Below are 24583 nucleotides of genomic sequence, written 5' to 3' on the forward strand. Positions count from 1 at the left end.
CATAGCCCCAAAGGGATATGTAGGAGAGTTTGTAAAGAAGCTTTTCCCAGGCTGAGATCTTAAGTCTAAAGATTCAGTGTGGACTGAATTTTTACAGCAAAATAATAAGCCTTTGGAAATGGATTATTATAAAGGAAAGGCTCATTTACAGGCTATTAACTGTAGTGGTTGTAGTGAGCAAATAACACTATTCTAATGTGATTGTGCCACAGTTCACTAAATTAAGCTTAACAGCTTTGACTAATTAATATGCCGAAAGATGATGTGAACATCCAGTTTCTTGGCTTTCCTTATATTCAATTGTAATTTAGATTAGCCTCTCATTGATTAGAAATAGGGGGGCGAAACCAAGTCTTTTCTGAGGCTAGAGTGTTTTAAACAGTGAGAAAAATGTAGGGCAATGTCCCTCCTTAAATGCAGATTGAAAAATGTTGGATCAGAAAGTCCTATGACTGCTGGAAGTGCCAACTGGTCCAAGAAGAAGCAAACAGCAAAATGGGGGGGTCCTGGACACTTGTGCCATCGGTGAGTGGAAGCGTGACTAGCGACATCCTCTTACTTCTCCCCACACCCTCCGCCCCATCTCTCAGAGGCGGAAGAACATAGCTTCCTTCTCAGCAGTGGAGGGGAATGAGGAGTAAATTGGCAGGGGGGATTCAGACTGAAGAATAATGAACTATTGATGGAGGAAACAAAGGTGGTGATTTGGCCTGGTTGGGATAGGAAGTGTTAGGATAATGTTGTACTTGGGTATTGGTTAGAGAGAGAATCAGAGTAACAGCAAGTTTAATGTGTGCACTTCTTAAAATCGGTTATTTCATCAAAGCTTGAAGGGTGGCATTTTAAAAAATACACCCCGCCTTCACCTAATTCTGCTCCTAGTGAAGGCAGTGGGAATTTTACCACTGACTTCAATGGCAGCAGATTGGGGCCAACACTGAATGCAGCTGAAAATCCTCTGCTAGGACTGCAAACAGACTTCCATTGTTTTATGTGAGTTAACCGTGGGAACATACAGCCTGAGGGGTATTCTAAAGATGACCTATAGAGGATGATAAAATGGGTTTGTGCCCTCTTTTTTTTCACTTATTTTAATGTATACAGAAGGCTTGGAAGGGTTTTGTTAATTTTTGTTTCCTGCTAGGTTTATTGTACCTTAGAACTGTCCGCTGGAGGACACTTTGGAAGTTCAGAGAACTGGCGCTGCGGTTTTCTTAGTTCTTAATAGAAAGGGTGTTGAATCTTCAACAAAGGGATCTTTTCTCTCAGATATTAGGCAGAAAGAACGCAAGCCAGAATAGGGAAAGAGCAGATTAAAGAATATTTAGCTAAGTTAGGTGTAGTCAAGTCAGCAGGACCTGACAAAATTCACCCTAGCATACTTAAGGAACTAGCTGAAGCAATCTTGGAACCGTCAGTGATTATTTGCAAGAACTAGCGAAGGATGGGTGAGGTCCCAGAAGACTGGAGAAGGACAAGCTTAGTACCTATCTTTAAAAAGGGGATCAAAGAGGACCTGGGAAACATTAGACCAGTCAGCCTAACTTCAGTACCTGGAAAAATACTGATACATTGTTAAACAATCCATTTGTAAGCATCTAAAGGATAATGGGGTTATAAGGAATAGCCAGCATGTTTGTAAAGAACAAATCATGCCAAACCAACCTCATTTCCTTCTTTCATGGGGTTACTGGTCTACTGGATAGGATGGAAGCTGTAGGCATGATAGTCTTGATTTTTAGTAAGGTTTTTGACACCATTCCACATCACATTTCCCTAGTTTGCTTATTAGAATGTCATCTAGATGGAATTACTATAAGGTGGGTGCACAACTAGTTGAAAGACTGTACTCAAAAAGTAATCAACAGTTCACTGTCAAACTGGGGGGATGTATCTAATTGGGTCCCACAGGTATCTGTCTTGGGTCCACTACTAGTCAATATTTTTATTAACAATATGAATAAGGGACTGGAGAGTATCTTATAAAATATGTGGATGACACCACACTGAGAGGGATTGCAAGCACTTTGGAGACTGGATTACAATTCAAAATGATCCTGACAAATTAGAGAAATTAGTCTGAAATCAACAAGCTGAAATTCAGTAAAGACCAGTGTAAAGTACTGCACTTAGAAAGGAAAAATCAAATGCACATCTACAAAATGGGGAATAAGTGGCTAGTATCGTTCTGGCGTGTATTAATAGGACGTAACTGTCCTGCTCTGCTTGGCACTGGTGAGGCCTCAGCTGGAGTACTGTGTCCAATTGTGAGTACCACACTTCAGGAAAGATGTGGACAAACTGGAGAGAGTCCAGAGGAGAGCAATAAAAATGGTAAAAGGTTTAAAAAACTTGACCTCCAAGGGAAGATTAAAAAACTGGACCTATTTAGTCTTGAGAAAAGACGATTGAGGAGGGGACCTGATCACAGGCTTCAAAGTATCTTAAGGGCTGCTATAAGAGGACTGTCGTCAATTGTTCTCCATGTCTGCTGAAGGTAGGACAAGAAACAATCGGCTTAATCTGCAGCAAGGGAGAGTTAGGTTAGACATTAGAAAAAACTTTCTAACTGTAAAGAGCTCTGGAACAGGCTTCCAAAGCAGGTTGTGGGATCACCGTCATTTAGACGTTTTTAAGAACAGGTCGGACCTGTCAGGGGTGGTCGAGGTTTACTTGGTCCTGCCTCAGCGCTGGGGGCTGGACTAGCTGACCTCTCAAGGTCCCTTCCAGCCCAGCATTTTTGAAATACTGTGATTAATTCATGCATTGGTGTTACCACAAACAAAGAACTTTTTTAAACCATCTTACTGAAAACGCCTCTCACTCTCATTTGCTCAGCTTTCACTTTTTTGGTTCTTGCAATCTCAGAATTGTGCAGCTTGTCCAATTGTCCTTCAATCTTCCGGGGGGGGGAATGAAAAACCAAAACACAGGCACAAAATCTCAGCAGTGCAGTCGAGCTACATTTGTAATGTGAAAGCAGATAGAAAGTGGATGAGGTAATCTCTCTCTTAATGGACCAAGTTCTGTTGGTAAGAGAAGCAAACTTACAAGCTCTTCTTCATGTCAGCAAGCAACAATATACAAGCAAGCAGACTTAAAATTAATCCTGTCCTTTCAGTCCTTTTTTATATATCATAAAGAAACAAAGAGGAACACCACCTTTTTCACCCACTCTGCAGATCCCCTGTAAGCGTCCGCAGGAGGCCCGTGTTATATACAATCTTAAAAACAATTTTTTTTCCTGTCAAATAGAAATTTTCCAAGTGCCACTCTCTTCCTCTTCTTCATTATGCTTAGGCTGTAATCTTGTCCCCTTTGCATTGACTCCTCCTCCAGCCATATCTTGAATCCACTACCTTTATCTGAAAATGATAAATGGGAATATGGAGGCATTGTCAAGAAAAAGTTTGACTTTCACCACACTTTGATATATGACGAAAAGGTCAAGGTGTGACTTCTGGTGCACTGAGACCTGGTCTACACTAGGAGTTGAGGTCGAATTTAGCAGTGTTAAATCGATTTTAAACCTGCACCCGTCCACTTGACGAAGCCCTTTTTTTCGACTTAAAGGGCTCTTAAAATCGATTTCCTTACTCCACCCCCGACAAGGGGATTAGCGCTGAAATCGGCCTTGCTGGGTCGAATTTGGGGTACTGTGGATGCAATTAGACGGTATTGGCCTCCGGGAGCTATCCCAGAGTGCTCCATTGTGACTGCTCTGGACAACACTCTCAACTCAGATGCACTGGCCAGGTAGACAGGAAAAGAACCGTGAACTTTTGAATTTCAGTTTCCTGTTTGGACAGCGTGGCAAGCTGCAGGTGACCATGCAGAGCTCATCAGCAGAGGGGACCATGCAGAGCTCATCAGCAGAGGGGACCATGATGGAGTCCCAGAATCGCAAAAGAGCTCCAGCATGGACCGAATGGGAGGTACAGGATCTGATCGCTGTATGGGGAGAGGAATCCGTGCTATCAGAACTCCGTTCCAGTTTTTGAAATGCCAAAACATTTGTCAAAATCTCCCAGGGCATGAAGGACAGAGGCCATAACAGGGACCCAAAGCAGTGCCGCTTGAAACTTAAGGAGCTGAGGCAAGCCTACCAGAAAACCAGAGAGGCGAACGGCCGCTCCGGGTCCGAGCCCCAAACATGCCACTTCTATGATGAGCTGCATGCCATTTTAGGGGGTTCAGCCACCACTATCCCAGCCGTCTTGTTTGACTCCCTCAATGGAGATGGAGGCAACACGGAAGCAGGTTTTGGGGACGAGGAAGATGATAGCTCACAGCAAGCAAGTGGAGAAACCGGTTTTCCCGACAGCCAGGAACTGTTTCTCACCCTGGGCCTGGAGCCAGTACCCCCCAAACCCACCCAAGGCTGCTTCCCAGACCCGCCAGGCGGAGAAGGGACCTCTGGTGAGTGTACCTTTTAAAATACTATACATGGTTTAAAAGCAAGCATGTTTAATGATTAATTTGCCCTGGCATTGGTGGCTCTCCTGGATATACTCCCAAAGCCTTTGCAAAAGGTTTCTGGGGAGGGCAGCCTTATTCCATCCACCATGGTAGGACACTTTACCACTCCAGGCCAGTAGCACGTACTCGGGAATCACTGTAGAACAAAACATTGCAGTGTATGTTTGCTGGCGTTCAAACAACGTCCGTTCTTTATCTCTCTGTGTTATCCTCAGGAGAGTGATATCATTCATGGTCAGCTGGTTGAAATAGGGTGCTTTTCTTAAGGGGACATTCAGAGGTGCCCGTTCCTGCTGGGCTGTTTGCCTGTGGCTGAACAGAAATGTTCCCCGCTGTTAGCCACGGGGAGGGAGGAGGGGTTAGCCACGCGCTTGGGGGAGGCAAAATGTGACCTTGGAACGAAAGCACATGTGCTATATATGTAATGTTAACAGCAAGGTTTACCGTGCAAGAGTGTACCCATTGTTCTATAAAATGTGTCTTTTTATATACCACTATCCCTTTTTTTTTCTCCACCAGCTGCATGTGTTTCAATGATCACAGGATCTTCTCCTTCCCAGAGGCTAGTGAAGATTAGAAGGCAAAAAAAAACGCACTCGTGATGAAATGTTCTCTGAGCTCATGCTGTCCTCCCACATTGACAGAGCACAGACGAATGCGTGGAGGCAGCAATGTTGGAGTGCAGGAAAGCACAAAATGACCGGGAGGAGAGGTGGCGGGCTGAAGAGAGGGCTGAAGCTGAAAGGTGGCGGCAGCGTGATGAGAGGAGGCAGGATTTAATGCTGAGGCTGCTGGAGGATCAAACCAGTATGCTCCAGCTTATGGTTGAGCTGCAGGAAAGGCAGCAGGAGCACAGACCGCCGCTACAGCCCCTGTGTAAGCAACCGCCCTCCTCCCCAAGTTCCATAGCCTCCTCACCCAGACGCCCAAGAACGCGGTGAGGGGGCCTCCGGCCCCCCAGCCACTCCACCCCAGAGGATTGCCCAAGTAACAGAAGGCTGGCATTCAATAAGTTTTAAAGATTTAAACTTTTAAATTGCTGTGTGGCCTTGTCCTTCCCTCCTCCACCATCCCTCCTGGTGCTTCCCTCCTCCACCACCCCTCCTGGGCTACCTTGGTAGTTATCCCCCTATTTGTGTGATGAATGAATAAAGAGTGCATGAATGTGAAGCAACAATGACTTTATTGCCTCTGCAAGCGGTGATCGAAGGGAGGTGGGGAGGGTGGTTAGCTTACAGGGAAGTAGAGTGAACCAAGGGGCAGGGGGTTTCATCAAGGAGAAACAAACAGACCTTTCACACTGTAGCCTGGCCAGTCATGAAACTGGTTTTCAAAGCTTCTCTGATGGGCACCGCGCCCTCCTGTGGTCTTCTAACCTCCCTGGTGTCTGGCTGTGCGTAACCAGCAGCCAGGCGATTTGCCTCAACCTCCCACCCCGCCATAAACATCTCCCCCTTATTCTCACAGATATTGTGGAGCGCACAGCAAGCAGTAATAACAGTGGGAATATTGGTTTCACTGAGGTCTAACCGAGTCAGTAAACTGCGCAGCGCGCTTTTAAACATCCAAATGCACATTCTACCACCATTCTGCACTTGCTCAGCCTGTAGTTGAACAGCTCCTGACTACTGTCCAGGCTGCCTGTGTATGGCTTCATGAGCCATGACATTAAGGGGTAGGCTGGGTCCCCAAGGATAACTATAGGCATTTCAACATCCCCAGTGGTTATTTTCTGGTCTGGGGTCTGGGAATAAAGTCCCTTCCTGCAGCTTTTGAAACAGACCAGAGTTCCTGAAGATGCGAGCGTCATGTACCTTTCCTGGCCATTCCACATTGATGTTGGTGAAACGTCCCTTTATGATCCACCAGTGCTTGCAGCACTATTGAAAAGTACCCCTTGCGATTTATGTACTCGCCGGCTTGGTGCTCCGGTGCCAAGATAGGGATATGGGTTCCATCTATGGCCCCACCACAGTTAGGGAATCCCATTGCAGCAAAGCCATCCACTATGACCTGCACATTTCCCAGGGTCACTACCCTTGATATCAGCAGATCTTTGGTTGCTTTGGCTACTTGCATCACAGCAGCCCCCACAGTAGATTTGCCCACTCCAAATGGATTCCCGACTGACCGGTAGCTGTCTGGTGTTGCAAGCTTCCACAGCGCTATTGCCACTCGCTTCTCAACTGTGAGGGCTGCTCTCATGTTGGTATTCTTGCACCTCAGGGCAGGGGAAAGCAAGTCACAAAGTTCCATGAAAGTGCCCTTACGCATGCGAAAGTTTTGCAGCCACTGGGAATCGTCCCAGACCTGCAACGCTATGCGGTCCCACCAGTCTGTGCTTGTTTCCCGAGCCCAGAATCGGCATTCCACCACATGAACCTGCCCCATTAGCACCATGATGCGCACATTGCCAGGGCCCATGCTTTGAGAGAAGTCTGTGTCCATGTCCTCATCGCTCTCGTCACCGCGCCGACGTCACCTACTCGCCCGGTATCACTTTGCCAGGTTCTGGTGCTGCATATACTGCTGGATAATGCGTGTGGTGTTTAATGTGCTCCTAATTGCCAAAGTGAGCTGAGCGGCCTCCATGCTTGCCTTGGTATGGCGTCCGCACAGAAAAAAGGCGCAGAACAATTGTCTGCCGTTGCCCTGATGGAGGGAGGGACAACTGACGACATGGCTTACAGGGTTGGCTTACAGGGAATTAAAATCAACAAAGGGGGTGGCTTTGCGAGAAACTGAATGGCCCCCTCAAGGATAGAACTCAAAACTGGGTTTAGCAGGCCGTTGAGCAGAGGGAGGGAGGGAGGAGAAAATGAATACAAAACGAATCAGGTCTATTTCTTGTTTTGAGCCACTTCATCTATCTTTATACATCTTGCTGGCAGCAGACTGTGCAGTACGACCGCTAGCCATCGTCAACACCTGGGTGCTCGGCAGAAGACGGTGCAGTATGACTACTGGCCATCGTCTTCTGCTGGCTGCTGATTAAAAGACAGTGCACTGCCGGTAGGACTCAATCGCCATGAGACGAAACAAGGGAAATGACCTGGCTGAGTCACTCCCATGTTTGCCCAGGCACCCGGTTAAAAGAGCACCCAGGACTACGTCGACGACGGCTACCAGTCATACTGCACTGTCTGCTGCCAAAAGGCAATAAACTGCTGCTGTGTAGCAATGCAGTACCGCGTCTGCCAGCACCCAGGAGACATACGGTGACGGTTAGCTGAGCGGGCTCCATGCTTGCCATGGTATGGCGTCTGCACAGGTAACTCAAGAAAAAAGGCGCAAAATGATTGTCTGCCCTGACTTTCACGGAGGGAGGGAGGGAACGGGGGCCTGACGATGTGTACCCAGAACCACCCGCAACAACGTTTTAGCCCCATCAGGCACTGCGATTTCTACCCAGAATTCAAATGGACGGGGGAGACTGCGGGAACTGTGGGATAGCTACCCACAGTGCAACACTCCGGAAGTCGACGGTTGCCTCGGTACTGTGGACACACTCCACCGACTACATGCACTTAGAGCATTTGTGTGGGGACACACACAATCTACTGTATAAAAACGCTTTCTACAAAACCGACTTCTATAAATTCTACCTAATTTCGTAGTGTAGACATACCCTAAGAGAGCTGTTTGTGCACAAAGGTGTCCTTGTTCAGTTAATTGGGGTTTCGATTATGCTGTTCTTGGAAGGCCCATGATCAGCATAGGGACAACACACCAGCTTTTCCAGGTGAAAGGAAAAAGTCCCTTCCTGCATTTTGTATTTAGTGCTGAGTTACAGAATAAAAATACCAGAGTCCTGAGTCACAGGGCCTATTCTCCCTCTCAGAACTTTTCAAAATGAAGGCCAAAAGAAATAACTTGTCTTAGCTGAACCACATGTTATAGTGCTTCTTCCTTGGGCTTCTGGAGAACAGAAGCCTGACTGGTCCACTTGTTTCCATCTGTCCTCCTTATGAGAGGAGACAAACCTCTTACTGGTTCACTTTGAATGGGGCTTCTTCATAGGGTTGCCAACTTTCTAGTCGCACAAAACTGAACAACCTAGCCCTGCCGCTTCCCCAAGGCCCTGCCCTGCCCCACTACATTCCTTGCTCTCCCCCACCCTCACTCGCTTTCACTGGGCTGGGTCGGGGGATTGGAGTGTGGGAGGGGGTGAGGGATGTAACTGGGGGTGCGGGCTCCGGGGTGGGGCCAGAAAAGAGGGGTTCAGGGTGTGGGAGTAGGCTCCAGGCTGGGGCGGGGGGGGGTGAGGGCACCGTCTGGGGGTGCAGGCTCTGGGGTGGGACCAAGGATGAGGGCTTTGGATGCAGGAGGGGGATCAGGGCTGGGGCAGGGGGTTGAGGCATGGGCTTACCTTGGGTGGCTCCCAGTCAGCGGCGCAGTGCGGGGGCTAAGGCAGGCTTCTTGCCTGTCCTGACTCTGCGCTGTGCCTTGGAAGCGGCCAGCAGGTCCGGCTCCTAGACGGAGGTTCAGCAGGCGGCTCTGCACGCTGCTCTTGCCCCTAGGCACGCCCCCCCCCCCCCAGCTTCCATTGGCTGCCATTCCTGGCCAATGGGAGTGCGGAGTCAGTGCTCGGGGTGGGGCAGCGCGCGGAGCACTGTGGCTCCCCCCACCTAGGAGCTGGACCTGCTGGCCGCTTCTGGGGTGCGGAGCCAGGACAGATAGGGACTAGCCTGCCTTAGCTCCCCAGTGTTACGAATTATACCTAATTGGTCACGCACACCAGCACCGCTGACTGGACTTTTAACGGCCTGGTCGGTGGTGCTGACCAGAGCCGCCAGGGTCCCTTTTCGACCGGGTGTTCCAGTCGAAAACCGGACACCTGGTCACCCTACTTCTTTAAGATAAGATGGTCACCTGTCCTGACTAACCAGGTCAGTAATGAAACTCCTATCTCATTTTTGCCTGGGACAGGGTTGAAAGGCCGCCCCCTCTTCAGGACTGTTTCAAAGATACACAAGGCAAGACTAAGATCACGATTCGCTATGGCGTCTTCAGATTCCTTGGGCCACATCTTGTGACTTTTGTACATTCTGGCACCTTCCAAAGGCCAATGAGCATGTGCTCCAGCTTCGATATTGGGCTGGGGTGTTTCTTGTCTTTAAAGATTTTTTCTTTTTCCTTAATGATTTCTGAAGAGCTTGCGCACTCCTTCACATTGTGATTAACTTATGTTAGGGGGATATCTAGGAAATCATTTGCTTAATTTATAAGTTATTACTGTTTTAGCCACTCTTGATTTCCTATGGAATGAGGAAATGAGCAAGACAGAGGGCAGAACTGGATGGTTAAGCTCATATGAGATATATTGCAGGAGCTCCTTGCACTTATTTGCTGACCAACTTACGTTATCACTTATATCACTACTGACTGTGGCCCAGGGTCCCTCCACAAGGGGCTTACCATGGAAGCAGAAGGATTGGAAGAATTTAGGGTGGAGACATTATGACGTCATATTCAAGCAAACGTCTTCTCCTCAATTAAGCCTCAATGTAGGTTCATCTTGCCACATCTATGTAGCATTCTGCACCTTTCACTTATCGAATGCCAGTTGCTTAACAAGTGTTGAAAAGAGAATCTGCTAGTGCCATCCCTGGTGTAACTTCACTGACAAATTTGGCCCAGTTTTTCTAATAATACTGTTGCAACCAGCATATTTACTTAATTACTACATTTCAGACTGGTGTAATTAACTATGCAACCATAAGCCTTAATAGGTTAATAATTATTAATAACAGCATTCATATTGTGCTTTAACATGTTCAAAGCACTGTACTGAACTAATGAAATATGCCAGGTTCCCAGTAGTTGACAGCTCACTGATTATGCTCTTCCCACTGAAGACAGAATTTTTTTCTATTTTGGCTACTTTAATTCTGGTTCTGATCCTTCTCCCATTGAAGTCAGTGGCGAAACTCCCCTTTGCCCCACTGTTTGACTTTCAGTGACAAGGTATGCTAGCCGTCTGGCTCCCAGGAGGCCCTCAGTCATTTGGTGCAACGCTGCGCAGGTAGGGCCAAACCTCACCACCTAGTTTTCCTACCTGGGCCCCAATCCTGCAAAGACTTCCCCATGTGCTTTAAGCATTGCAGGTAATCACATTGATTTCAATGGCTGTATTCAAAGTGCATACAGTTAAGCACATATGTAAGTCCTTCCACTATCAGGAGCCAGCTCTGGAAAGGGCCAACTGGCTGGAGAACGGATGTAGGTGGGTCTCATTTATGTTACAGTGTCCAGTGCCCGGTATAAAAAAGGAGGAATAGGAAAGGTATGGCTGATGGGGAAATGCTAGTCTCAGAGTACGTCTACCCTGCAAGGGTTCCTGGGGCACAGCTGTGACAGTGCCTCTACGTCATTGTCGTGCGGTAATGCAGACACTTGCTACAGTGACAGGAGGGGTTTTGCTGTCGCTGTAGTAAACCTACCCTCTTCAGAGGCAGTAGCTAGGTTGGTAGCTTTAGGTTAGTAGCTAAATCTTCCATCAACTTAGTGGTATCTACACCAGGGCTTAGGTCAGTTTTACTACATCACTCAGGGGAGAGAATTTTTCATAGCTGAGTTGACCTAAGTTTTAGGTATAGACCAGGCCTCAGCCTGATGGGGGAGCCTGGCTGGCCCAGCTGGCACTCGCGAACGATGAGAATTCTCTGGTCCTGATTCCCCACTGCCCGGCACCTGGTGCAGTATTTACCCCAGTGCATAGTGTGTGTAAAATGTTACCAAATCTGAATGGCAGTGTTTTTATACTCCCTTTGCATGGGGGCAAACTACACAGTGGTGAACCGGGCCCGATGGGTGAGTTCTGTTTGTACCCTGGAAAGGGGAGAACTGTGTGGTGGAGGTTGTTGTTTTGTTTTTTCTGCCTGTAGTCTGGAGACGGGAAGGGGCTGACTGGGGGAATCCTTCTAAAACAAGATGAAACCCCACATCAAGGGAAGAACAGGATTTGGTTGGTTGGTTTGACCTACCCGCACTACAGGCGAGAGGAAACCCACCTTGCTACCTTTTCCTATAGCTCGGCTGGCACTTTAAAAGGTGTCCTGGTGCAGATTATCACCACAGGTTTCTTCTTTTTGATTCCCATCAGAAAACTCTGCCCCTTACAGGGACAACTACTTGGCCCTAATAATGTCCTTCACTCAGGACTTGAACATAGTCCCTCGCTAGAAGGCCCAGATGATGGCTTACTTAGACTTTGTTTTTTTCCATCTTTCCTTTTGAGTTCAGTGACGGAATCCAATACCACAGCTTCCCTGTCACTACTGAACAGCGCATCATGGTCAAAGATGGGAGGTTGGAAGATCTAAGAGAACTAGCACCTGGGATTACCTCTCACAACTGGCGAACAGTTTTACCTCTAACTTGAGACTAGACTCAGCTGTTAGATGGTATCTGGTGAACTTCCCTTTACAAGAGGGTTTTTTCTTTAAGTAGTATTGCAAAAGCTGCCTGACTCCGTGACCTGGTGGTGATTTCAAAGGGGGTAATAAAGTGAAATAAATACCCATTCAACTGCTTTTAGTTATTATGGCCTTGAATCAGTCACTTCATCTCCGTGTGCAATTCAGTTGGAAAGTGAAGTTTAAAAAAAACAAACCTAGCTGGATACCAGATCTTATAGCTGAACAAAAGCTTTCCTGGGTGGGTACATGTGCAGAAAGTGTTTGTAGATATTATATGTAATTAAATGTACGCCTCCATCCTAGTAGGGCTTTTTCAAGAGAGTCAGACAAAGGAGAATTGGGAGGTCTAATTTGTTTGGAATTCTGAAGCGCCTTGGATAAATTGCATCCTCAGAGGCTATTAAATTAACTAAGTAGAGTCATAGGAATGAGAAGTCTTGGATCAGTCATTGAATAAAACATAAGTGCCTGAAGTGTGGGTGTGTACTGAACACCACTTGGTCATGTAGTGCTATCTCTGATCCTTGTTTCCAGCTACTTAATTGCATGGAATGGCAGTTAAAAATACATTAAATACCTTCTTAATAGTCCTTTTCCATGGAAGCAACTGCCATAGTTGCCAAAGGCATGTTATTCGATTACGAATGGGAGTGGAGGTGGCTCATGTGATCATAAACAAGAGGGAAGTGTCCATAAGACAATGCCCCTTAAGATGCGCTCCACACAAGGGAGAGAATTTGAGAGTCCCTGGTAAGATCAGTAATAGAAAATGGACCATCTGTTCCTATTTTTTATCTAGACGTTTGCTAGTTTTGAACCAGCAAAGCTCTTAAGCATGTGGTTTACTTTAAGCACATGAGTAGTCCCATCAAAGTCAATGAGACTTAAAGTTTTTGCTGGATCAGAGCCTATATGAATAACAAGAAAATCCGCAGCTACATTAGGATAAAAATCTGTAAGGACTAGAATAAAACCTTGTATTTCAGAACATAAGCTGACCTCTTACTGCCTGGGGTTGGGAAAATACTGCTTCCTTTGGCATGCAAGGCCCTGATCCAAAGCCCTTTGAAGAGTCTCATTAGGGCACAATTGTCCATTAAGGGACTTGCATCCATAGACTCTTTTCAAAGTGTTTAGAGTAGCAGGAAACACATAGTGCAGCCCAATTGCTGCAAAGGGGAAATGTATTATTGAATCATTGTGTTACCGTCTCAGTTTAATAGTGAAAAGCTGTAATTGACCGAATGCAACTGAGAAGAGGGAGATGAGAAAATGTCAATGGTGGTTACTCGTGAGTCTTGCTAAGTACTGAGATGCTGTCACTCACATAGTGACTTTTAAAGGGCTACGTGTATGTTAAAACAGAGCGGATGGCAAAGGTGGCTCCTTGCACTGCATCAGGTGTTTCTTCTGTTCACACAAATGACAGATCTATACAATTGGAGTATGGTGCACCTGAGCCTATTTCTCCTGTAGCTTCTTTGGAGGTTATTTTTAGACTCAGACTCTCTGTAGGGCATAAATGTCCAGTGCCCTCAGGTACAGTGTAGCTTCTTGAGAAAGTATTACATGAACTGGGCTAGCTGAAAGAGCTTGTGGGTTTTTCTCATAGTTGTGTAAGTCTTGAGAACTGAAGCATTTTTGCAATGAGTGAGTGGAAGGCAGTTTCCAATTCTGTTCTCTGTTTCATACCACAGCTGCAAAAAAAAAAAAAAAAAAAAAAAAAATTCTTTGCTTTCTTTAAAAGGGTGTTGTCAGTAAGTGGAAGCCTCAAGGCAGCAAAACAAATCATGACAAGCATGGAATTCTGCAACTCCACTCACCATTCTGGAGTGGTTAGGTTGATGGTGACATAGGCAGAAGCAACAAACTGTAGGTCATACCCTGTATCTTCTGAGTTCTCCAGTCTTACTCTACTTCATTGAGTCATAGAATCCCACACCTGCTCCTTCTGTGTAAATACCAAACAATGAACTGTTAGGAAGTGTGACTGTTAGTAAATGTGGCTGAAGAACTTAGGGGAAGTGGAGTCTGGTTATCTTGCTGGGAACCTTCCTGATGTGCTGTTAGCAGGTCAGTTTGTCTCATGTTCACAGGAATCTGTCATCCAAGATGCTCAGTGAGGCTTCTGTTACTCACAAGTCTTCAGTGTCTGGAAGCCCAGATAGAGCTTTCTCAGCAGCTGTCATCCTATTGAAAAGGGAGGAAATCTCACCCTGGCTATTTCTTCATCAGATGCCTTCCAATGTCTTTTATTCCTAAACTTATTTCTTTCATAAGTAAAACTTTGACTGAAGGAAGGGCCTTCATATCTTCCTCCCTTTCTTAAGATAAGCACGCGAGCTACATCATGTAAGAAAGCATCTATTGTTAGCTTGCCACCCAAGGTCAAGCTATCTTGGTTCATGCAACCTCTAATAACATTCTCCTTAATGCCATGGACACAAATTATGAAAGCCTGATGGACATTGCTGAGAGTTTTAGCTCCATCTTCCCACTTTCCTCATTTGAGGTGGTGGTAGGGTGCCCCAAACTGGCATAGGACGAGGATTCTGATGGATCTGAATTGGAGGATATCCCAAAGGAAGTACCTGAGTCATCTTGTATCTCTGATAGAGGATGTCAAGGTTCCTTCCCCACTCTGAACTCTAGGGTACAGATGTGGGGACCTGCATGAAAACCTCCTAAGCTTACTTTTACCAACTTAGGTTAAAACTTCCCCAAGCTACAAATTAATTTTACCCTTTGCCCTTGGAATTTCCACTGCCACCACCAAACTTTAACTGGGTTTACTGGGAAACGTAGTTTGGACACGTCTTTCCCCCCAAAATCCTCCCAACCCTTGCACCCCACTTCCGGGGGAAGGTTTCAGAGTAACAGCCGTGTTAGTCTGTATTCGCAAAAAGAAAAGGAGTACTTGTGGCACCTTAGAGACTAACCAATTTATTTGAGCATAAGCTTTCGTAAGCTACAGCTCACTTCATCGAATGCATACTGTGCAAAGTACAGAAGATCTTTTTATACACACATACCATGAAAAAATGGGTGTTTACCACTACAAAAGGTTTTCTCTCCCCCCACCTCACTCTCCTGTTGGTAATAGCTTATCTAAAGTGATCACTCTCCTTACAATGTGTATGATAATCAAGGTGGGCCATTTCCAGCACAAATCCAGGGTTTAACAAGAACGTTGGGGGGTGGGGGGAATTCCACCATGATTTCAACAATTTCCATCCCACCATCAACCTCAGCCTGGTCCAGTCCCCACAAGAGGTCCACTTCCTGGACACTACAGTGCTAATAAACGATGGTCACATAAACACCATCCTATACCGGAAACCTACTGACCACTATTCCTACCTACATGCCTCCAGCCTTCACCCTGACCATACCACACAATCCATTGTCTACAGCCAAGCTCTGCGATACAACCGCATTTGCTCCAGCCCCTCAGACAGAGACAAACACCTACAAGATCTCTATCAAGCATTCTTACAACTACAACACCCACCTGCGGAAGTGAAGAAACAGATTGATAGAGCCAGAAGAGTTCCCAGAAGTCACCTACTACAGGACAGGCCTAACAAAGAAAATAACAGAACGCCACTAGCCGTCACCTTCACCCCCCAACTAAAACCCCTCCAATGCATTATTAAGGATCTACAACCTATCCTGAAGAATGACCCAACACTCTCACAAATCTTGGGAGACAGGCCAGTCCTTGCCTACAGACAGCCCCCCAACCTGAAGCAAATACTCACCTGCAACTACACACCACACCACAGAACCACTAACCCAGGAACCTATCCTTGCAACAAAGCCCGTTGCCAGCTGTGCCCACATATCTATTCAGGGGACACCATCACAGGGCCTAATAACATCAGCCACAATATCAGAGGCTCGTTCACCTGCACATCCACCAATGTGATATATGCCATCATGTGCGAGCAATGCCCCTCTGCCATGGACAAACTGGACAGTCTCTACGTAAAAGAATAAATGGACACAAATCAGATGTCAAGAACTATAACATTCATAAACCAGTCGGAGAACACTTCAATCTCTCTGGTCACGCAATTACAGACATGAAAGTTGCGATATTACAACAGAAAAACTTCAAATCCAGACTCCAGCGAGAGACTGTTGAATTGGAATTCATTTGCAAATTGGATACTATTAACTTAGGCTTGAATAGAGACTGGGAGTGGCTAAGTCATTATGCAAGGTAACTTATTTCACCTTGTTTTTTCCTACCCGCCCCCCCAGACGTTCTTGTTAAACCCTGGATTTGTGCTGGAAATGGCCCACTTTGATTATCATACACATTGTAAGGAGAGTGATCACTTTAGATAAGCTATTACCAACAGGAGAGTGGGTGGGGGGAGAGAAAACCTTTTGTAGTGGTAAACACCCATTTTTTCATGGTTTGTGTGTATAAAAAGATCTTTTGTACTTTCCACAGTATGCATCCGATGAAGTGAGCTGTAGCTCACGAAAGCTTATGCTCAAATAAATTGGTTAGTCTCTAAGGTGCCACAAGTACTCCTTTTCTTCCTGGGGAAGGTTTGGTAAAAATCCTCACCAATTTGCATAGGTGACCACAGACCCAAACCCTTGGATCCTAGAACAATGAAAAAGCATTCAGTTTTCTTACAAGAAGACTTTTAATAGAAGTAAAGGAATCACCTCTGTAAAATCAGGATGGTAGATACCTTACAGGGTAATAAGATTCAAAACATAGAGAATCCCTCTAGGCAAAACCTTTAAGTTACAAAAAAGACACACAGACAGGGATAGTCATTCTATTCAGCACAGTTTTTTTTCTCAGCCATTTAAAGAAATCATAATCTAACACATACCTAGCTAGATTACTTACTAAAAGTTCTAAGACTCCATTCCTGTTCTGTCCCTGGCAAAAGCAGAATACAGACAGACACAGACCCTTTGTTTCTCTCCCCCCTCCCAGCTTTTGAAAGTATCTTGTCTCCTCATTGGTCATTTTGGTCAGGTGCCAGTGAGGTTACCTTTAGCTTCTTAACCCTTTACAGGTGAGAGGATTTTTCCTCTGGCCAGGAGGGATTTTAAAGAGGTTTACCCTTCCCTTTATATTTATGACAGAGGACTTGCAGTTCCTATGTAGGAATATCACCAGCATTCTTAGAAGACCTTCACCTCACCGGCTATCTCTGGGGAGCTTGCCTTCATCTTGGCAGAGTAGGACTCTGACTTGATTCCCCCCCCCGCCCCCCACTCTCCGTCAATGCATTCAGTTACACCCGGGCAATGCCTGAAATTGCATTGCCCTTGCTACCAACTTAGCCAAGTTCTACCAGCACTTTGCTGCCAAAGCAAAACTCTGACCTTCAGCCCTAAGGTATATTCAGCAGTGACCTCCCTCCCTTTTGAAGGGCATGCTGTTCCAGAAACCTATTGGAAAAGAAATCAGGTCCTTAGCAGAATGACAGGGAGAACTTGTGGCCTCCTCTGTGAAAGTTTCTCATAAGTTGTGTCTTGGAACCTTAGATGTAAGGCACAGATAACGTGTCAAGTTATATCTTGATTTAATTTTTAAAGGATGCCTTTTTCTCTCTCTTTTTACTCTGTTTAGCCATGGTGGTGTTGTTTCTGGTCCTTTTTTTATTTGGGGTATACTTAATTTAATTTGACCCTCTATGGTGGTTTATAAAACATTTTCCATGCAGCTTGCAAGGATTTCACTCTTGTAACGGTTCCTTTTTAAAAAGAAAAGGAGGACTTGTGGCACCTTAGAGACTAACAAATTTATTTGAGCATAAGTTTTTGTGAGCTACAGCTCACTTCATTGGATGCATTCAGTGGAAAATACAGTGGGGAGATTTATATACACAGAGAACATGAAACAATGGGTGTTACCATACGCACTGTAACGAGAGTGATCACTTGAGGTGAGTTATTACGAGCAGGAGAGCGGGGGGTGGGGGAGGAATCTTTTGTAGTGATAATCAAGGTGGGCCATTTCCAGCAGTTCACAAGAACGTGTGAGAAACAGTGGGGGCGGGGGGGGCGGATAAACATGGGGAAATAGTTTTACTTTGTGTAATGACCCATCCACTCCCAGTCTCTATTCAAGCCTAAGTTAATTGTATCCAGTTTGCAAATTAATTCCAATTCAGCAGTCTCTCTTTGGAGTCTGTTTTTGAAGTTTTCTTGTTGAAGTATTGCCACTTTTAGGTCTGTAATCGAGTGACCAGAGAAGTTGAAGTGTTCTCCGACTGGTTTTTGAATGTTATAATTCTTGATGTCAGATTTGTGTCCATTTATTCTTTTACGTAGAGACTGTCCGGTTTGACCAATGTGCATGGCAGAGGGGCATTGCTGGCACATGATGGCATATATCACATTGGTAGATGTGCAGGTGAACAAGCCTCTGATATTGTGGCTGATGTGATTAGGCCCTGTGATGGTGTCCCCTGAATAGATATGTGGACACAGTTGGCAACAGGCTTTGTTGCAAGGATAGGTTCCTGGGTTAGTGGTTCTGTTGTGTGGTGTGTAGTTGCTGGTGAGTATTTGCTTCGGGCTGGGGGGCTGTCTGTAAGCAAGGACTGGCCTGTCTCCCAAGATCTGTGAGAGTGATGGGTCGTCCTTCAGGATAGGTTGTAGATCCTTGATGATGCGTTGGAGGGGTTTTAGTTGGGGGTGAAGGTGACAGCTAGTGGCGTTCTGTTATTTTCTTTGTTAGGCCTGTCCTGTAGTAGGTGACTTCTGGGAACTCTTCTGGCTCTGTCAATCTGTTTCTTCACTTCCGCAGGTGGGTTTTGTAGTTGTAAGAATGCTTGATAGAGATCTTGTAGGTGTTTGTCTCTGTCTGAGGGGTTGGAGCAAATGCGGTTGTATCGTAGAGCTTGGCTGTAGACAATGGATCATGTGGTGTGGTCTGGATGAAAGCTGGAGGCATGTAGGTAAGTATAGCGGTCAGTATGTTTCCGGTATAGGGTGGTGTTTATGTGACCATCGTTTATTAGCACCATAGGGTCCAGGAAGTGGATCTCTTGTGTGGACTGGACCAGGCTGAGGTTGATGGTGGGATGGAAATTGTTGAAATCATGGTGGAATTCCTCAAGGGCTTCTTTTCCATGGGTCCAGATGATGAAGATGTCATCAATATAGCGCAAGTAGAGTAGGGGCATCAGGGGACGAGAGCTGAGGAAGCGTTGTTCTAAGTCAGCCATAAAAATGTTGGCATGCTGTGGGGCCATGCGGGTACCCAGAGCAGTGCCGCTGATCTGAAGGTATACATTGTCCCCAAATGTGAAATAGTTATGGGTGAGGACAAAGTCACAAAGTTCAGCCACCAGGTTTGCCGTGACATTATCGGGGATAGTGTTCTTGACGGCTTGTAGTCCATCTTTGTGTCGAATGTTGGTGTAGAGGGCTTCTACATCCATAGTGGCCAGGATGCTGTTTTCAGGAAGATCACCGATGGCTTGTAGTTTCCTCAGGAAGTCAGTGGTGTCTCGAAGATAGCTGGGAGTGCTGGTAGCATAGGGCCTGAGGAGGGAGGAGTCTACATAGCCAGACGATACTGCTGTCAGGGTGCCGATGCCTGAGATGATTGGGCGTCCAGCATTTCCAGGTTTATGGATCTTGGGTATCAGATAGAATACCTGAGGTCAGGGTTCCAGGCGTGTGTCTGTGCAGATTTGTTCTTGTGCTTTTTCAGGGAGTTTCTTGAGCAAATGCTGTAGTTTCTTTTGGTAACCCTCAGTTTCTGTTTAACTAGCCTAATGTTTGTGTAGTTTCCTTTTTTGAAGTTAAATGCTACTGTGGTGGGTTTTTTTGGTATTTTCTTCCCTACAAGGATGATAAATTTAATTACATTATGGTCGCTATTAGTGAGGGGCTCAGCTCTAGTCACCTCTTGGACCAGATCCTGTGTGCCACGTAGGACTAAATCAAGAATTGCCTCTCCCCTTCCAGGTTCCAGGACTAGCTCGCTGCTCTAAGAAGCAGTGATTTATGGTGTCTAGAAATTTTATCTCTGCATCCCGTCATGAGGTGACATGTACCCAGTCAATATGGGGATAGCTGAAATCCCCCATTATTATTATTGGGTTTTCATGTGTGTGTTTTTGTAGCCTCTCTAATTTTTTTGAGCATTTCACAATCACCATCCTGGTCAGGTGGTCAGGAGTATATTCCTACTGCTTTATTCTTATTATTCAAGCATGGAATTTCTATCCATAGAGATTCTATGGTACAGTTTAACTTAAGATTTTTATTATATTTGACTCTCCGCTTTCTTTCACATATAGTGCCACTCCCCTACCAGCACAACCTACTCTCATTCCTATGTATTTTGTACCCTCTTATTACCGTGGCCCATTGACTATCATTGTGTGGCTAGTGAATTGGCACATGAAGGTAAGCCTCCCTCAGGTTGACTGATGAAAGCTAATCTCCCTGGCAAATCACCGCCAGTATCGACTTCAAGGTCTCCATCTTGAACCTGGTCCTCCTTATGAACTTGTTCAGGTGTTAAGTACAACACCGCTCTAGCCTCCCCGGATCTCTTGGGTACCAGAAATAAGATTGAGTAATGGCTGGAAAACATCTCCTCTGCCTCAGGAACTCTCTCTCTCTGTTATACCTATTTGCAAATGATTGTCTGTGGCCTTCTGCATATTCTGCATCTTTTGAGGATTTGAGGATAGTGGAGAAGGGAGAAAACGATGATTCGGACTCTGTGAAAAGTTTGCCATTCCTTTGTCGAGCCACATCCAGGACCAATCTATCCACCATTGAGAGAGGCCACTGGTCCTTGCATTTTAATATCCTCCCCTCCCCCCCCCCCGTCCCCTGGGAGGTGCTTGATGGACCTCTCCTGACTGCAGTCAGGGGTTACTTCTAGTGTTGGAATTTGCATTGAGGAAAGAAGATCTCTTCCCTTTCTGGCTTAGACTTGTTTCATCAGCTTTTGTTGTAGCCTCGCTTTTTGTGCTTCGAGAAGTAGCCGTGAAAAGGATACTTTGGCCTGTAGTAAGGCTGGCTATTCCTTTTCTCACTCAGGCTTCTATAAGGGCTGACTCACACCTGGTTAAAGCTGGCAGATAAATTTAGTCAGAAATAAGTGGTGGGCCAGGGGGCCCCTGGCCGCCTGCTTGTTCCTCCACCTCTGGGCTGCTCTCCCTTTGAGCCCTCTGAGGCTGACTCCATGAAACTTGGTTGACCCTCAGTGAGCAGGGTCCTGTTAGCCTGGCAGCTGTGGAATGGCTGACTGCAGCTTAAGTGGGGTCTGGTTAGCCTAGGCCTTTCCCCCGCCCCCTTCCCCCCTTTCCTGCCAACCTTTCTATTCCTCTGATTGCTCATGAAGTGTTCTGCCAGAGAGGCCTGCCCAGACATGCTACGCTCCCAGCTGCTGCTGCCAGGGACCTCCCTATCCGAAGGGGTTTCCAGCAACCCAGCTGCAGAGCCCCCCTGGGGCTAAACAGCCCCATACTGCTTTGAATCCTGCTTGGTTGTTTTGTTTCCTTGCTGCCCTGAGCAGGAGGTCTGGGAGGTCCATGCATAATTCCTAACTTCCTAAGGGATCGAGACCAAACTGCCCAGCAGGGGGGTGGGGGGAGATGATGAGATCTGCGCTATGCAGGGACGCATGCCACAAGTGGTTGTCTGTGCCACTCCTTGCTCCATCTGTGGTGGATTCGGCCACGCTTGCTTATGGTTTTCCCACACCAGGCCACTGTCCTCTGGCGCAAGCACCTCTGGTGGTTGGATGGCTCTCTTCGTTTTCCCATCATCCTTCGAGACAGCCGCAGCCTGGTTGTCTGACTCCCCAAGGTGGGGAACTCCTGTGGACCTGACGCCTGGGTCAGAGAAGGGGGCCAAAGCAAATCCTTCCAGTCCCAGCGGATGAGAAGGCCGGAGTGCATAAGGTGCAAACCTCTCCTGCTGCACCTTCTGGCAGGGGAACAGAGTGGAAGGGACAGAGCCTTGGTCTCCTCTTTAGACCTTTCTCCGCCATCCAGCGGTGTGGGGTGCACTGTGATAACTCCAGACAAGAGAAACACAGCTTCTTAAGCCCCCCGCCCCTTTGTAGGGTGACCAATATGTCCAAATTAGACCAAATGTTATCCCACATTACTAATTAATGTTCTGCCTATCGCAGTAGGTGCTGGATTCCACTACCCTGCCAGTAGTTACCAGAGGCAGAACAAAACCAAGGGGGTGTCTGGAAGGTGGGGGCTAGTCTTTCATCAGCCATCCAGACAGCTTTGATTCTGTCCCCTACAGCTACAGACAGGCAATGACCCACGCCGAGGACCTGTGGCTCTGACCCTGAGAGAGAATTTGAAAATAATTATTTTTTCCTGTTCATTGTAGCATTTGCCCTTTTGCAAATGTCAATTCCCCCTCTGCTGCCCCATCCCTGTGTTTCCAAGGGAGCACAGAGTCCATCTGGATGATGACTGTTTAGTTAACAACTCACATTGCTTTTAGGGCCTGATTTCTTTCAGAAGTGCTGAACCCCCACAATCCCTGGCTGAAGTCAGTGGCTCTCCTGTGAACTTCCGTCCTTTTTGCCTTTATGAGGCATGAAATATATTGTGTCTGCTCCTCATTGAAACAACATCCATTTGCACCACCTGAGGATCTGGCCTATTCTTTCTTTTGGCCCAGCCTCATCGATTAGTGCCCCACACAATTCTCTGTTTGCTAGCTCATTGCCCCTGCAGAAGAAGCACAAAACATGGGGCTATTGTAGGGTCTGCAGAACTGGTAGTTTGTGTATTTTGTTTAGCCTTGGCAGCAATGTGTTAGATCAGGGGTTCTCAAACTTCATTGCACTATGACCCACTTCTGACAATAAAAATTACTGCAGGACCCCAAGAGGGGGGACCGAAGTCTGAGCCTGCCCCAGTCTCACCGCCCCATGGTGGGGGGGGGGCCTACAACCTGAGTCCCACCACCCATGGCCAAAGCTGAAGCCCTCGGGCATTGGCTTCAGCCACAGGCAGTTGGGCTCAGGCTTCAGCTTCAGCCCCAGGCCCCAGCAAGTCTAAACCAGTCCTGGTGACCCCGTTAAAACAGCGTTGCGACCCACTTTGGGAACCACTGTATTAGATTATAATACATTCTTGACAGGTCAGAAATTGAGTTTAAGGACCTGACATTGACTCTTTAAGGTATTTACCACCTACATTTTTGTGTGTGTATTTCTGCTCTCAGGGCAATGTCTGCTGTGTGGCTACATGTTGGACAATGTGGCAATCAGATTGGCGAGGAGTGGTGGCAGATCCTAACCAGTGAGAAGGTGCCGCATGCAGAGGCTGATAGGTATGGTAACTCTGCAGTTCTAAGGAGGAAACCAGTTTTAAGTTACTCATGAGCCTACGCCTGCTAGTACTTGGAGTCAAATGGGTTAATTGATCCATCCCTGCTCTTAACAGAGGGTAATCTTAGGAGTTCTGCACTCTTTGTGCAACTGGCAGTCCTATCACAAGGCCGCATGCACCCTTGCGGAGTGCTCCTAGCTTTATATTTCTGATAACAGTAAGATCATTGTTCCAGTTCACTTTCCACAGACCATTTTAAATACCAGAATGCTGCAAGGTGGGGCAGAGGGATTAATGCTGTTGATCAAAACCTTCCCTTGCTGGCCTCCGATCAAAGGCAGGTATTCCCCCTGCCAGCATGTTTGAGCCAAGGGAAGGGTATGTAAAACTCTGGGTTTAGAGTCCAAATTCCCATATAAATATGAACAAATGTAACTGTTTCTACCCTTGGATGGAAGTACCCCTGGAACTGCACTAAGTACTCCTGGGAGAATTCTGCGCCACTGCGCATGTGCAGAATTTATGTCACCCACAGAATTCTTTGCTTCCCCACAGAAAAATGACTTTCTGATGGGGAAGCAAAGGGGAGCCACAAGAGCGGTCATGCAGACCTCCCCAGCAGTATGTTTCGGGTGCCCAGGGAAGCTGGCAGAGAGGTAAATCACGGTGGGGCAGGGGGTGGGACTGGGGAAGACCCAGCTGGTGTCTCCTACCCCATGCCAGGCTCAGCTGCTAGTCCCAGCTGGGCTGGGGAGGATAGGACTTCCTCTTCCCCTGCACGGCATCCGGGGCCAGGTCAGACCCACCCCCAGATTTCTCCCCAAGCTGCAGAAAGCTCTGCAAACTCCTCCCCCGCCCCAGTTTCCTACACCCATCACTCCGCAGCTGCAGCAGGAGGTATCCCTGTACAGGGAGCTGTACCCCCATCCACCCAACTCCCATGCATCCAGTCCCGTCATACCCAGACTCTTCCACCAAGCCTCAGCCCCCTGCACTCAGAACCCCCCCCCCATGAGCCCCACTCCCCCTACACCTCGACCACCCTGACAAGGCACCCTCACCCAGATCCCCACCCCACCGACCCCCAACCAGCTGCACCTGGATCCCCACCCCACTGAGCCTCCCTCCCCAGCATCTGGACCCCCCACTGAGCCCCCACACACCCAGACCCCCCTGCCAAGCTCTATACCCCTCACACCCAGACCACCTCCCACTGAGCCCCAACCACCTTCACCAGGACCCCCTGCAGAGTCCCATTTCCACTGCACCCAGAACCCCCCAACAAGGCCCTGTGCATCCAGATCACCCCCACACCCGGATCCCCTACTGAGCTGCCCGCACCCAGATTGCCCCACACAGTACCCTCTC

General features: G+C 47.1%; 1 protein-coding gene across 1 annotated transcript in view; it reads left to right on the forward strand.

Moving 5' to 3' along the window:
* LOC102947325 (tubulin delta chain) overlaps positions 1 to 24583 on the forward strand; it is a 52813-nt gene that overhangs the window by 13807 nt on the left and 14423 nt on the right. Inside the window, exon 2 of the mRNA XM_037891283.2 lies at positions 23109 to 23216. Within this exon, the coding sequence (XP_037747211.1) occupies positions 23113 to 23216 (104 nt within the window). The 5' untranslated portion in view covers positions 23109 to 23112. The remainder of the gene's footprint in view (positions 1 to 23108; positions 23217 to 24583) is intronic.

This window comes from Chelonia mydas, chromosome 2 (assembly GCF_015237465.2).
Source record: "Chelonia mydas isolate rCheMyd1 chromosome 2, rCheMyd1.pri.v2, whole genome shotgun sequence".
Lineage (NCBI taxonomy): Eukaryota > Metazoa > Chordata > Testudines > Cheloniidae > Chelonia > Chelonia mydas.